Genomic DNA, 14,092 nt, shown 5'->3' with positions numbered 1-14,092 from the left:
GTCAGAGTCTCCAAAACCTGGAAGCAACCGAAATGCCTGGCAGTGGGTGACCAGATAGACAAATGGGTCCATCCCTCCCCTGGAACACTATTCAGCCATGAAACGGAACACACGGTTGCTGTGTGCAACAGCTTAAATAAATCTCCAGAGGTACGTGTTGAGTGAAATCAACCCATCTCAGAAGGTTATATAGTGTACGGTGCCTTTAAAAAGACAAAAGGTTAGTGATGGAGAGCAGATCAGTGGGTGCCAGGGGTTGAGGAGGGTGTGACAGTACAGGGAGAGCACAAGGGAGCGTTTGGGGTAATGCATTGGTCTGTATCCTGATTATGGGAGTGGTTACATGAATCTATGCATGTGTTAAAATTTATAGAACCAATCCCACCCACCCACCAGTTTTACTGTGTGCTAATTTAAAAACTAAAAGAAAAAAACATTAAGGAGTGGGGGGTATTGCATCTGATTGGATTAGAAATTGGTGACCTAGAGAATCACATCCTACAGATGAATTTGGAATTGCCATGTAGCGGTTTAGTTGGAGGCTGTGTTTGAAGCTTGGGAAAACTTGAGGCTTTCTGCTTGTGTGTGTATTTAGTTTATGTTGATGTTCCTCTTTAGCCTATGTCCCAGGTTTTAGAGGGTGGCTGCCAGGCGTGGGATTGGTTGCCTGGTGATGAGGATACAGAGGTGTACCCCCACAAAATTTTACGCTCGCCGTGGGTGTCTGTGTGTATCTTTCTTCCCTGGTTCACTGGGTCAGTTTGTCTCTGGCTGGATAGGAGAGTAAAACCAAACAGCCGTAAAGAATTCCGAGTTCTGTCTTGTGCACCCCTTGGCCTGGCCACACTCACTGGGCCAGAGAGCCAATGTTAAATAAGGGAATTCTAATAAATCACAGTAATTTTTGATTGTTAAACATCTGCCATGTTGGATTAGGTAGAATGATAAATCTTTGAGATCTATCTCAAAAGGTAAAGGTTGCTGTGGTGGTTTTATACATCTTCCAAGAAGGGTCCTATTGGGTCACTATATTAATAAGAAATTTGCACTGCAGGACTTGCATATATTAAGTGCTTACTGCATGCAGGACACTGTGCCAACTTCATTATTTTAGCAAGTATTCATTAAGAGCTCACAGGCATTGTGCTTGGACTAGAGATGAAGTGGGAGGGACAAAAAAGTCACACAAATAAATGTCAAGTGACAACTGTGACATAACGTACAGTGAAATAAGTCATACCCACAAAGTGTGTATTGTGATTGTATTTATAGAAAGTTTGGATGACTGAAGTCGGATCTGGTTCCGTTGAGGGAGAGTGCTGGTATTGACAGGAGGGGTCAGAGGAGAGACTTCCAGGTGTTAAGAGCACTTACCTTGACCTGGGTGATTCCACAGGCACATACCTGTGTAAAATTTGTCAAGCCATGCACTATATTGTATGTGAGTTCTTCCTCCTGACAGCCATAGGGCTGTTAGAGAATGTGGTAGTGGGACGTGACCCGTTTGCAGGGCAGATGCCATAGGAAGGACTTTCTGGAGGCAGAGTGTCCAGGCGGGGTCGAGACTCGTGCTTCCCTTGGGTTGATAGAATCTCTGGGCTATCCGGTGCAGCCTTCCCGGCTCCTGCATTAGGTTGGTGTCTCCATTGCCTTGGCTCGCATGCCCTTCTGACATGAGGAGCCTGGTCTGGAGTCCTTGGCTACCCTTTTCTGGAGCGGCACAGTCTTCGGACATAACCGTGCTTCTGGTCTTCGTCTTCCAAGTGTATGTGCAAACCACGTTAGGCTTGGAAGTCCTGGTACTTGGGGGTTAGACAGTATTCTGCTGTTTTGCTGTTCTTAGGTTTTTGGCTTATGTTCTGGTGCAATCTTTCCTCAGATTGTTAACGTCTGGTTCTGCAGTATTACTAGCTTTACCTTTAATTATATTAGAAGATAAGCATGACTCAAACATTTTAACCTTCTTTCAGAGTATTAGGATTTTTAAAAGATGAGCCCATGGAAACCCACAGTTGGGTGTTTTGAAATTAATGTCTCATGCCCACTTATGTGTTTATTTAATTTGATAAATCAGAAAGAATTGTAACATTCCAAAGAGAGAAAGACGGGGTTGCTGGTTGACCAGATGAATCTAATTGGAAAAGCGCGGAGAAGGGAGTTTCCAGGGTCAGGGTGAGCCTGGGGTTTCATGTCTCCCTTTTGTTTCCTTGGTTTCTGGGAAGATGGTGGGAAGCCGGGCAGATCCAGCTCCTATCCTCTGATCCCCCAGTTACCCAGCCATATTCCTGTAACCTGGGTATAAGTTTCAGGGCGAGCAAATTCCTTGCATCGTTTAGAGCTCAATGGTATTTTAAGTGTTGTAGGTTATGTTTCAAATTGCCATTTGTGCTCCTGCTGGTAGCTTAGCTGTTGCAAGGAAGGATCCTGGGGTTCCCTAACTTGGAGCTTCCCTAAAGCCATTTCTCCCTTTTGTTCTCTTTGTCTTCCCTCTTTTGGACGGGTCTGAAAGTGGTGATTAAGCGTTCTTGCCTAGTCACTCTTGTCTAGAGCCAGATTCTTGTGATTCAGAAATGTGGGGGTTAGCCTCCATAGTGTCCCAGGCCAGTGTGAAGTCACAAGGCTGTGTGTAGTCCTTGAGCATTTAAAAAAATGACGGTGTGAATGCACTGATTGTCTCTCTAGCCAAGATGTTCCGACGGGTGCTCACCATCGTGCAGGCCCACTGCAAGCTGGGTTTGACTGCAACCCTCGTCCGGGAAGATGACAAAATCGTCGATTTAAATTTTCTGATTGGGCCCAAGCTCTACGAAGCCAACTGGATGGAGCTGCAGAACAACGGCTACATAGCCAAAGTCCAGTGTGCTGAGGTAGCCGGCTCCTTCCCAGCACTGTCTCCAAGGGAGGGACTCCCCCCGGGGTTCAGGGGAAAGGAATCAGGTCACCTCCCCATGGGCAGATACATAGGTCAGGACTTGCACAAAAGTGCCGCCACCTCATCCTGTTGCTTCAGGCCCCCCACTCCCACCCTGGTGTGGTGGGCAGTGTTCTTCCCACTCCGCAGACTTGGGAAGCAGAATCAACGTTCCAGGGGCACACAGTGAGTAAGTGCACAAGTTGGGATGCTAATCCAGGCTGGTTTGACTCCAAAATCCATGCTCCTCTTCTCTGGGATGGAGCACCTCAGGCTGTTCCCACCCACCCTCACCCTTGAGGGATTCTTGGATTGTCCTGCGTGGGCAACCATCCAGGCCACCCCAGTGTGCAAGCCTCTTGGATTTGATGCCCCCAGAAGGCACCTGTGGCCTAGATCATTTTATTTCTGAACACACTGGGAAACACATTGTCCCGATCTTATTCTGCAGTGAATACCTGCATGGGTAAGTGCTTAAAGTACATGTTCAAAGGTAAGTCTCCTTACAAGGAACAACAACAAAAATCCTTTCTGGCACCTTGAAGTGACTGTCACTCACTGGCTGGGGTGAAAGGGCAGAAGGGGGCCTCTCGGGTAAAGGTGAGTGTGAAGAACCTGTGCAGGTGGACTTGCTCTGCTGAAAACTTCCCTACCCTGTAGTTGCATCTTCATAATCAGCACCCATTTTACAAAGCAGAGTGTTGCAGAAATCTGTGAGGCCCCCTATTCCTCTCCAGTTGCTTCTCTTCTCCCCCTACCAGGGTATCCACTGTTGTGGAACTTGGGTTTGTCACTCTCTTGCTTCCCTTTATTATTTTATCTCCTGTGTATATTTCCCTCACCTATTTTGTTTAGCTTTGCCTTAAAAAAAAGTCTTCAGGGATGCCTGGGTGGCTCAGTCAGTTAAGCGTCTGCCTTTGGCTCACGTTGTGATTCTGGAGTCCTGGTGTGGAGCCCCACATTGGGCTCCCTACTCATTGGGGAGTCTGCTTCTCCCTCTCCCTCTACTCCTCCCCTGCTTGTGCTTGCTTACTCTCTCTCTCAAATAAATAAAATCTTAGAAAAAAAAAGTGTGTGTATATAAATAGAACCTGGTTATATATGTCTGTTAGTGCTTTTATTTCTTGCAGAATGTATTACTTTTTTGAAGATGCAAGTAGCTGTAGTTCATTTTTTTGAATTGCGCTGTAGTATTCCATTGTACAAATACACCACAATTTGATATATAATGGAATATTACACAGCAAGTAAAAATAAAATCTCTAATGTTGACAGACATTTAGGTTGCTAACCTGTCTTTTCAATAGCTTTACTGAGGTATAAGTTCATGTTTCTTAACATTCACCTGTTGTAAGTAAATACTGTGATTTAGAAATTCTGTGATCTTAGTAAGTGTAAAGAGTTCTGTAGCCATCCTCACACTCCAGTTTTAGAATTGAACTTCCCACCACCACAGATTTCCCTCATGCCCATTTGCCATGAATCCTTGCTTCTGCTCCCAGCCCTAGTGAGCCACTGATTTATTTTGTTTCTGTAAATTTGGAGCTTAGTTTTTTTTTTGCTGTTATGACAGTGTTGCTGCAAATATTTTTATACCTGTTTTTTGGGGCCTTGGGTAATCTTTTCTAAAGCAGTGTTGTTCACACTGTGGACTGTGATTCCGTAGTAGTTGGTGACATTACTTTATTGGGTCATGACCAGTATAGAATAGATTCTGCCAGAAAGCATAATACATATTAAGGATATATGTTATTTAATAAAATCATTTGTACATATGAATGTTTAGTTTGTGATGTAAAATGATTCTACTGTGAAGTCCACTGCTCTGGCAGATACACCTAGGAATAACATTTCTGGGTCAAAGGCTATGTGGATGTTCACTTTACTAGGCATCCTAGAAAACTCTGTTTTGTATCAGTTGACTTTCTCATCAAGGGTGAGCGAGGTTTTTCCACATCTTCTCCAACACATAATAGTTTTATTTTTGTTTAATTTTTGCTGATGTGGTAAGTATGAAAATGGTATTCCTTTATGATCTCAATATGTATTTTCCTGTTTACTAATGACGTTGAGTATTGTTTCATACGTTTATGGACCATTCATGTTCTGTGAAATGCATAATTTTAAAGATTTTACTTGAAAAAAGAATTGCTTTTTTGGTAAGGAACGAGAAATTCCAATGTGGACGTGGACAGGACGTGGCCTGAGAGGAACCAGAAAATACAGCGGCAGCAGCAGCAGCAAAACCTAGGAATTTGAGCTCAGCCCCATTTCGGCATGTTGGTTGCAGCGTGAGGAAAGGGCCTGTGATGATCACACAGAAGTGGCACTGGTCAGAATTCTGAGCCTGTCAGGATAGGCTTTATGGCCTGTTCAGTACAAATTTCCAGAGGGTCCTTTTTGTGTGTTCACAGCCTTGAGACCTTTAAAACCCATGGCACTTCAGTGTATTTGTCTGAGCTTCCTTTACCGTGCTGGCAGCCCATGCACAGGGCCCAGCACAGAGGAGGCCCTCAGGAGTGTTACTGTCATTCTTACTCGAATGATCAAATTGTCTCCGATGCAACCAACGGGACCCCCTTCCAGCTGGCTTCTGTATCCGTTTGACATGTCCCCATCATTCTTTGAGCACTTCCTTGCTTTCTGGCACAGCAGGATATTTTAGACTCAGCTGGTACTTTCCCTACCCACCCTGGTCCTGGAATCAGCCATTTCTCCAGGGTGCCCTTTTAGTAGAGAATGAAATTTACAAACCAGGATCTAGGTGCTAGGTGAGTTCATTACTCCTAGGATGTCCTTGCTAGGCTGACTCAACAACAGAGGTAGGAAGTTTGTGTGTGTGGTTCTCCATACCAGTGCTGTGCGTAGACTTGTGTGTGAAGGGGTGTCTAAACAGGAGGGATTACTTGGACCACTGGTTGAGAACCTGATTTCCCTTACCTGGAGCTTGTGTAAAGGTAATTCCCTGGATATCGATACATTTAAAAATCTGTGTGTTAAGAGAGAAATATGAGAGTGTCCTGGTTCACCATTAGGTACTTGATTTGGTTTATATATATATATATTTTATTTATTTTTTATTTTTTAGAAAGGAGGAGATGGGGAGGGACAGAGGGAGAGGGAGAGGGAGAGAGAATCTTTTTTTTTTTTTTTTTTAAAGATTTCATTTATTTGACAGAGAGAGATACAGCGAGAGAGGGAACACAAGCAGCGGGAGTGGGAGAGGGAGAAGCAGGCTTCCCGCCGAGCAGGGAGCCCGATGCGGGGCTCGATCCCAGGACCCTGAGATCATGACCTGAGCCGAAGGCAGACGCTTAACGACTGAGCCACCCAGGCGCCCGGGAGAGAGAATCTTAAGCAGACTCCATGCCCAACTTGGAGCCTGACATGGGGCTCGATCGCACAACTTGAGCCGAAATCAAGAGTCCAACGCTTAACCGACTGAGCCACTCGTGCACCCCTTTTTGATTTATTTTAAAGCTAGTACTGCTAAGTGAGTGGTCTTCAAATGTTTCTAATCATGTGATGTTTCAACTTGCAAACTGACCCGTGGTTCTTACTGTGTCACAGGTCTGGTGCCCAATGTCTCCTGAGTTTTACCGGGAGTATGTGGCAATTAAAACCAAGAAACGAATCTTGCTGTACACCATGAACCCCAACAAATTCAGAGCTTGCCAGTTTCTGATCAAGTTTCATGAAAGGAGGAATGACAAGATTATTGTCTTTGCTGACAATGTGTTTGCCCTGAAGGAATATGCCATTAGGCTGAACAAGTAAGAATTGAAAAGTTGGAGTTGCCGCCAGGCGGCTTCTCTTCCCCAAGCCGGAGTGCAGAAGGTGCTCGGTTTGTTTGTTTGTTTTTTTCTCTTCCTCTAGAAGCTCTCAGGAGCTTCTTAGGATCTAAAGGTCTGGTTCTGTGGCCCCAGGGCCAGGAACCAGGTGAGACAGAGGAGCAGGTGGTCAGACTCAGAGGTCAGAGCAAATAGAAAAGGGTGCCCGGTCACCCTCAGCCCAGGGATCAGGGGCTAGAGTTGCGCTGCTTTGGTGGGGCACCATCTTTGAGCTGGGCTCCGAAGGTGGGAGCAAGTTGGCATCAGGAGTGGCAGGCCGAGTGAGCACTGTGGTGGAGCTGGGGTCAGACTGTATGGGCCGGGGGCCAGGAAGGCAAGGCTGACTGGGCCAGCATCCCAGCTACGGCCCTACAGCTAGAAAGAGCTTCTCAGGAATCACCAGGAACGTCCTCACTAGCCCACAGTCCCACCTGGATTCTGTGTTAGCACTACTTGTGTCGACATGAAGCTTAGATCGAGGGATGTTGACTCAGGAAAAAGTATAAACAAAGAAAAAAGGAAGAAGTAAAGGAATCCTGAAGAGAGTGGTGACCAGACTGTTGGCGGAGGGTCTGTAGCCACTCATTTTTATGGGCCTTCTCCTGATACTCTTGCATGATGGAGGGCTTCCTGGAAGAGAGAAACCTTGCAGGAGCTCCCTTTCCCTCTAATGTGCTTTCAGGATAATTGAGGGGGTGATTCTGTGGCCTTCCTAATGCAGCTTCATTCTTCTTTAGACCCTATATCTATGGTCCTACATCCCAAGGAGAGAGGATGCAGATTCTCCAGAATTTCAAGCACAACCCCAAAATCAACACCATCTTCATATCCAAGGTCTGTGTGGCATGCAGGGTGGTGGTGAGGTACCAGCACCCCCCGGGTTAGGGGGACACTGGGGGATTTCTAGACAGTGAATTCATGTTTGTTGAAGGGACGTGACATGTCAGTTTTCATTCCAGTGTTTCTGTGTCTGGAGACAGAGAGTGCTTCCTGATGGGTAGCAGAAGGAGCAGATGCAGGGTTTAATGTACTGTGGATGATCTATAAAGTCTCTGCTTGACTGAGATTTTTCCCACTTCCTTTGAGGATATGGGAATTTTAAATTATATTTTATTTATCTAAGGGGGAAATTTTCATTACCTATTGTGGCCAAAGTAGGCATTCAGATGAGGTTCTCTTTGTGGAGTTAGAGATTGCTGTGGGCTTCAGGCAGCCTTTCTCTGGGCTCCTCGTGTGCCTCGATGGTGGGTGGTCAAGGTAAGCACGATGCAAACTCATGAAGGCCCAGCTGGGTGATGCTCTTAGAAGCTGTGGCCCAATAGTGTAGAGCGGTCATTCAGATTAGAACAGACCCAAAGCTCAAAATAAATGAGATTTACTAATAAAGTGATGATGGCTGGGTCAGTAAGTGCCAAACTTTGATGTGTGCTTGGGAACCTCGGTGGTTGGAACCCTCAAGCAGAGGCCATTACCCAGAGCCAGATCCAGCCCAGTGTGGACAGTGGCCCTTACCAGGTCATGTGTCCCGCACGTGCCGGTGGTTTCAGTGGCCTCCAGTTGAGAGTGTGGATGGTTTTGTTCAGACATGTTTCTGTAGCAAGAAAAGAAGAGGGATCATTTACGGAGAGTGTCGGTTGCTAGGGCCCTCTCGTCACTGGGCCCCAGCAGCCGGTACTGCCAATGTTGCTGAGACAGCGGGTGGGGACTGTGGGTCCTGACGGCTCCTTGAGGACAGCTCTCCAGAGAATTCACAGTAGGTCCTAGAGGCCTGCCTGCATCTGGTAGAGAGAGAAGAGGATGGTGATTATCTTTCTCAATTACCTAGAGAGCTTATTTAAGTTCAGGGCCAATTGATTTTTTTTTTTCTTTCTGTCCCAAATAAAAAACCTTCCCAGACTCACAGCTGTTTCATTTCTGTAGGTGGGCGACACATCGTTTGATCTGCCAGAAGCAAATGTTCTCATTCAGATCTCATCTCACGGTGGCTCCCGGCGGCAGGAGGCCCAGAGGCTGGGGCGAGTGCTCCGAGCCAAAAAAGGTAAAGGTGGTCTTACCCCTTCTGCTCCAGGAAGTCTCTCCTTTTGAACCACGTTGGTTGGGAAGAGGGTAGGCCTAAGCTGCCTGTGTGTTCACGGTGGCGAGGTCGCGCCCCTGGGCCTAGTAGACTGCAGGGAGGGATCCCAGAGCAAGGACCAAGATCTGCCTGGTTCGTATTATCTCCATGCTGCCGGAGTCCAGCTCCAGCCAGGGTGGGTCTCTCGTAGCAAAGGACGGCGTCAGCGAATGAGGAGACACAGACACAGGATCAGGTTGCAAGCATCTCCTCCTGACGGCCTTGGAGGAACTTTATTTATATGTTAGGATATTTTTGTTTTTCCATACTTTCGTAACATGTGATTATGGTTTTTTTACAGTTTATCGAGGTAATCTTAGATCATTCTCTGGATTACAGACATAGCCTTCTTTCATTTTTCCTTTGTAATGATTAACATGACCTTTATTGATTTCCGCTTACTGACTTTCGCTAAAACTAAAAAACAGTACGCAAAGAGAAAGGTGCTAGACAGAGCGTGACCGTCTTGTTATTTTGTTCTATAGAAACTAATTCTTCGTGGAATTAGTTTCATTATGATTGCTTAGATAGGCATAACTAAGATGAGTAGTCACTTTATCATGAAACCCTAGAAATATTCCCACAATTATAAAGATTGCCATAAACAAAATGAAAGAGAATAGCAGGAGCCAGCTGTGGAGTCTCCTGTTTTCAGGATCGTCCCCCATACTTGGACCTTGTCAAACAGCATGAGTAGCTTGGCTCGCGCCATCTCCCCCTTTTTTATTTTTGGCCTTCAGTTACAAAGTCTTCAATTCCAAATGAATTTGTTTTATTCCTCTACTTAGTAATTTGACGAAGACTGGAAAGAGAAACAAAAGGGAGATGATAATTAGTGCTGATATACCTAGATTGATGAGGGATGGAAACCAGGCAGTAGTGGAGGTGTATTTCTGCAAAGTGGCAAGAAAGGAATCTGCAACTTCTGAGGCTATGGCTGAGGACACATGTGCCAAACTAATGTCTTTAATTTTTTCTTGCAAGGAGTTTAAGTCCAAGGATATATTATCATTGCTCCATATTCCCAGTAGGTGGTTTTTGACATTGTCCCAAGGGACAGATGAGGAATCATAATGGTGGGGAGTAACACAGATCCATTTATATTGTGCATGGCATCTAGTGGTTAACCGAGTTTTGAGATTTTGAATTTGATTTCCTACATATAATATAGTTTCTTCTAGAACCTTTAATCGTGCCTCAAACTTCTTGACTATTTGTTCCTGCAAATAAAGTGCAGTTGAAATATTCTGGATTAATCTATCCACATGATGTGCAGTATGTATTTCCTGTACTAAAGCAGTTGTAGATATAGCAAAAGAGCTTATGATTCCTATAAGAGCAGTAATACCTAATTTAAGTGCTGCAATAAATCTCTTAGGGTGGCTTAAGGCTTTATCTACAAGTTGAATCGTATACATGCCAGGATCATCATACCAATGTTCTTCTAATTTTACAGGTAACACTACATAAGGAGGTTGATGAACAACTATAAAGACAGTTGGTCCAACAGTTGGATCAATGCAATTAGTTAATGTACATTTTGAACAGGATACATAATAGGTATGATTAGTCTTGTTTACCTGTAATTGGCCATGACCTTGCACCAAGAGAGCATGAGGGCAACCCACACATGCCATGACCACCTTCATATGGTCAGGGCGTCTAGGCCTTTTTAGAAAAATCATTCCTGTAGCAGCTAATAATCTATATAATTCAGGATATATTTGAGTACTATTCCAAGTTTTAGCAACAAATATAGGACTAACCCATCCTAATGAGAACCATCTGTTTATTTTTTCTGGCTTTTTTATTAGATTATCATTCCAATAATACTTTGTCGATTGATTATTTAAATGTCTTCTATAGTCATGGTCTGGGCTAGGTACGGAGTAGTCATAAATGGACATCTGAGAGTTGCGAGGCGAAAATCGCAATCCTTTAGATTGGAACATACATTCATGCCATAAGGGAAACCCTTTAAATTTATCAATATTGCCCTAAGCATTATTTAGGTCTCCTAGCAAGGCCTCACATAGAGGAATGGATGCAGGAGGTTTATCATGGACCACAGTATCTTGATAATTATAACTTCCTATATGCTGTAGATTAAGTACCCAAAGATCCCTGGTTTTTGGATTCCTATTGGGAGAATCAGTTAATAAACTTCTATAATTGAGGGGAAGGCAGCCATCAGGTAAATTTGTTGTATTGGTACTAAAGCATATAGGAGGATCATCAAGTCTCCCGTGGAAAGAGAAATTTGCATCTGTTTTATGCAAGATAAATGAATTTGATTCTCCCCCCAAAAGATCAGAATTATTAGTAAACACACGATTAGAAGAGGATCCCCAAGGTGTAGGATGCAAGATTGGCGGATCCGGAATATATGCCCAGTATTGAGAAGCAGAAACACATATCACCTGGCATGAGATGATCGCAAGCATAGCCACAAACATATTCTCAGGGGTTACGTTAACACCTTGTCCTTCCACGAGACGCTGTGCTTGATTGGAGAGTTGTTTCAGTTGTCCCTAGGTTGGTGGGTTGCTGCGCAGTGTGGTTGGAGTAGGTGGCGCAGTAGGACTGGTTTGCGATTCTTATAGGCGCAGCCGGCGTAAAGGTGGAATCAGGGTCAGCGGCTTCTGGAGATCGGGCAGAACTTTCTCTAAGTGGGATATTTATAGGGGGTAAAGGTCTACGTATCGGACGTGGGAGTGGAGGGTGTCTGCGAGACATGATGTCGGATTAGTCTATCAGGAATCCAGATAGGTGAGTCAGTGTCCTGTGGAAAGACACAAGCATAGCCTTGCCCACACATTAATAATATATCGGGGCCTTTCCAAGATCCCATTAAGAGATCTTTCCATATAACCAGTGGTTTGGGTTTAATGTCATCAGTTTCCCAATGTTTCATAATGGGAGAAATCTCATGAGAGTCACAATTTAGATAATTGATGACGAATAGTGCATGAATTAGAATATGATGCGCAGAACTATATTTATATTCTGAACTCTGTAGTTTGGAGATTTGGGTTTTTAAGGTCTGGTGTGCTCTTTCTACTATAGCTTGTCCCCGCGGGTTATAGGGAATCCCTGTATTATGGGAGATTTTAAACGAATCACAGAATTTTTTGAATGCAGATGAAGTATATGCAGGTGCATTATCTGTCTTAATAGCTTTGGGCATTCCTGCATAGGCGAAACAAAACATCAAATTGTTGAGACACATCTTTAAAAGCTTCTCCGGGCGAGCTGTCGCCATAATTAAATGAGAGAAAGTGTCCACAGAAACATGTACATAGCTCAATTCACCAAAGCTGGGAGGGAACATGTGTTACATCCATCTGCCAGAGATCATTGGGTCTAAGGCCTCGGGGATTAACCCCCATAGGCAAAGAGGGCTGAGTGGTTGGACATATAGAGCATTTCCGAACTCTCTCTGGCCGCTTCTCTTGTTATGTGAAATTGCCTTCTTAAAGAGGCTGCATTTTGATGATGGAGGGCATGGTTGGCATTTGCTTCTTTAATTGTAAAGATTGCCTCTCTGGTAAGTAAATCAGCTATATTATTTCCTTCTGCTAGGGGTCCTGGCAATTTGGAGTGACCTCGGATATGGCCCACATACACCTTGTGCATTCTCTTTCTGATCAGATCTTGGAGTTCCTATAAGCGAGGAGCAATAGTAGTTTTGTTTTGAGCTATAATAGCGGTTTCTATAACGGGGAACAGCCTGGCCACATATTGAGAATCAGTGAAAAGATTAAATGGTTGGTCATGTAAAGTCTTAAAGACTTCTGTCACCGCAAAGAGTTCAGTTCTTTGGGCTGAAAGTTCAGTTCGGTAGTTTGTACAGCTGTTTTATGGTTATTAATGACATAAGCTGCTCTTCTGGTTGAGGAGCCGTCAGTAAAGACGAGAGCAGCTGGGTGAGCTAAGGGTGAGGAGTTGACAATTTTTGGAAAGATAATTGTTCTTTTAAGAATTGAAGTAGAGGGTTGGAAGGCAAATGATATTTAATAGTCCCACTAAAAGATTGGATAGCAGTTTGCCAGTCATCATCCAGTTGGAATAAATAATCAAGTTGCTCCCTTTTATAAGGCAGGGTTAATGATTGAAATTCTCTTCCAAATAGCTCAACACTCCTAGTTCTTCCTTTAATGATTAATAGGGCAACCAAGGTGGTATAGGCACAGACGACCTTCTTGGTGGTTCCGGGGAGGTGAATCCATTCCAAGGGTCCCTCCTGCCATAATACTCCAGTCGGAGTGTGAGTAGTGGGAAGGACCTGGTAAGGTTCTTTTAGACTTTGTTTGATATTACTTAAGCCTGTAGTTTTTACCTCTCCAGCAGGTAGGTGTCTCCAGGCATTAACAGCTAGGCTGGAGCTTTGGCTGAGAACTTCCTTAGATAAATTTAGTTGATCACGGGCTTGTGACCATTCCTCTAGGCCCAGAAGCATATCAAATGTTACGGAGCGGCGGCCTGACTTTCTATTAATAGCAATTTGTTGTTTTGCCAACTCCTCATATTCAGCCTTCCAAAGTAAATATACCCCCGCAGGGAGACAAGATTTGGCAGTTTGATGCCAATCATAAGGAGTCATCCACCGGCTAGCAATTGCCTCCACCAACTGCATAGTATAAGGAGATGTAGAACCATAGTCAGAAACTGCCTTTTTTAGTTCCTTTAAGACCTTATAAGGGAGTGGTTCCCCCTGAGGTTCGTCCCATTCATCATCAAAAGTCACTGGAAAACATTTAAAGGTTAAATCCCCATCTCGCAAGGCCTCCTGTATTGCTCCCTTAAAGCCAATATTCTTAATAGGTGGCAAGGGTTTTTTACGAACTAAGGCCTTGTTCTGTGGAACTTTTAACTGTCTATGTAGGTTAATCACAGAGCCGCATTCAGGGGCTGTGGCATTTGCAAAAAGTTCCCAGTCTTGTTCATGATATTTAGCAGCCTCCTCCTCAAGGGCTACCTAATTTTCGGAGGACAATTGATCGTCTCTCTCTTCAACTCTTTTATTATCTTTGTCCTCATCTTCTGATTTCATTTCATTTATTACCAGTACTTGAGAGGCTGATTTTTGTAATAGAGGTGTCTCTTCAGTGGGGGCAGCGTTATGTGTCTCCCGTAATTTTTTGTGTAAAGCCTGTGAGCTAGGCATAGGATCTAACATATCTCTTAACAATGTCCATAAAGAGAATGCCTCCACGGGTACATTTTCAGGACCATGGT

At 44.3% G+C, this 14,092-nt stretch overlaps 1 protein-coding gene and 1 long non-coding RNA gene across 2 annotated transcripts in view; one reads left to right on the top strand and one right to left on the bottom strand.

The window, feature by feature from the left end:
• ERCC3 (ERCC excision repair 3, TFIIH core complex helicase subunit) overlaps positions 1–14,092 on the top strand; it is a 30,861-nt gene that overhangs the window by 8,505 nt on the left and 8,264 nt on the right. Inside the window, 4 exon segments of the mRNA XM_006746925.2 lie at positions 2,683–2,867; positions 6,482–6,684; positions 7,479–7,575; positions 8,662–8,779. Of these exon segments, the coding sequence (XP_006746988.2) occupies positions 2,683–2,867; positions 6,482–6,684; positions 7,479–7,575; positions 8,662–8,779 (603 nt within the window).
• On the bottom strand, positions 9,047–11,449 carry LOC145720582 (uncharacterized). The gene is made up of 2 exons (XR_014143659.1): positions 11,275–11,449; positions 9,047–9,656 (listed from the first exon to the last, which is right to left on the bottom strand). It is a non-coding gene; the product is annotated as an uncharacterized LOC145720582 (long non-coding RNA).

This window comes from Leptonychotes weddellii, chromosome 3 (assembly GCF_054177405.1).
Source record: "Leptonychotes weddellii isolate Sample4059 chromosome 3, ASM5417740v2, whole genome shotgun sequence".
In the NCBI taxonomy this organism is placed as follows: domain Eukaryota; kingdom Metazoa; phylum Chordata; class Mammalia; order Carnivora; family Phocidae; genus Leptonychotes; species Leptonychotes weddellii.
The sequence above is the reverse complement of the archived record's forward strand: the minus strand, read 5'-3'. Positions and strand labels throughout refer to the sequence as shown.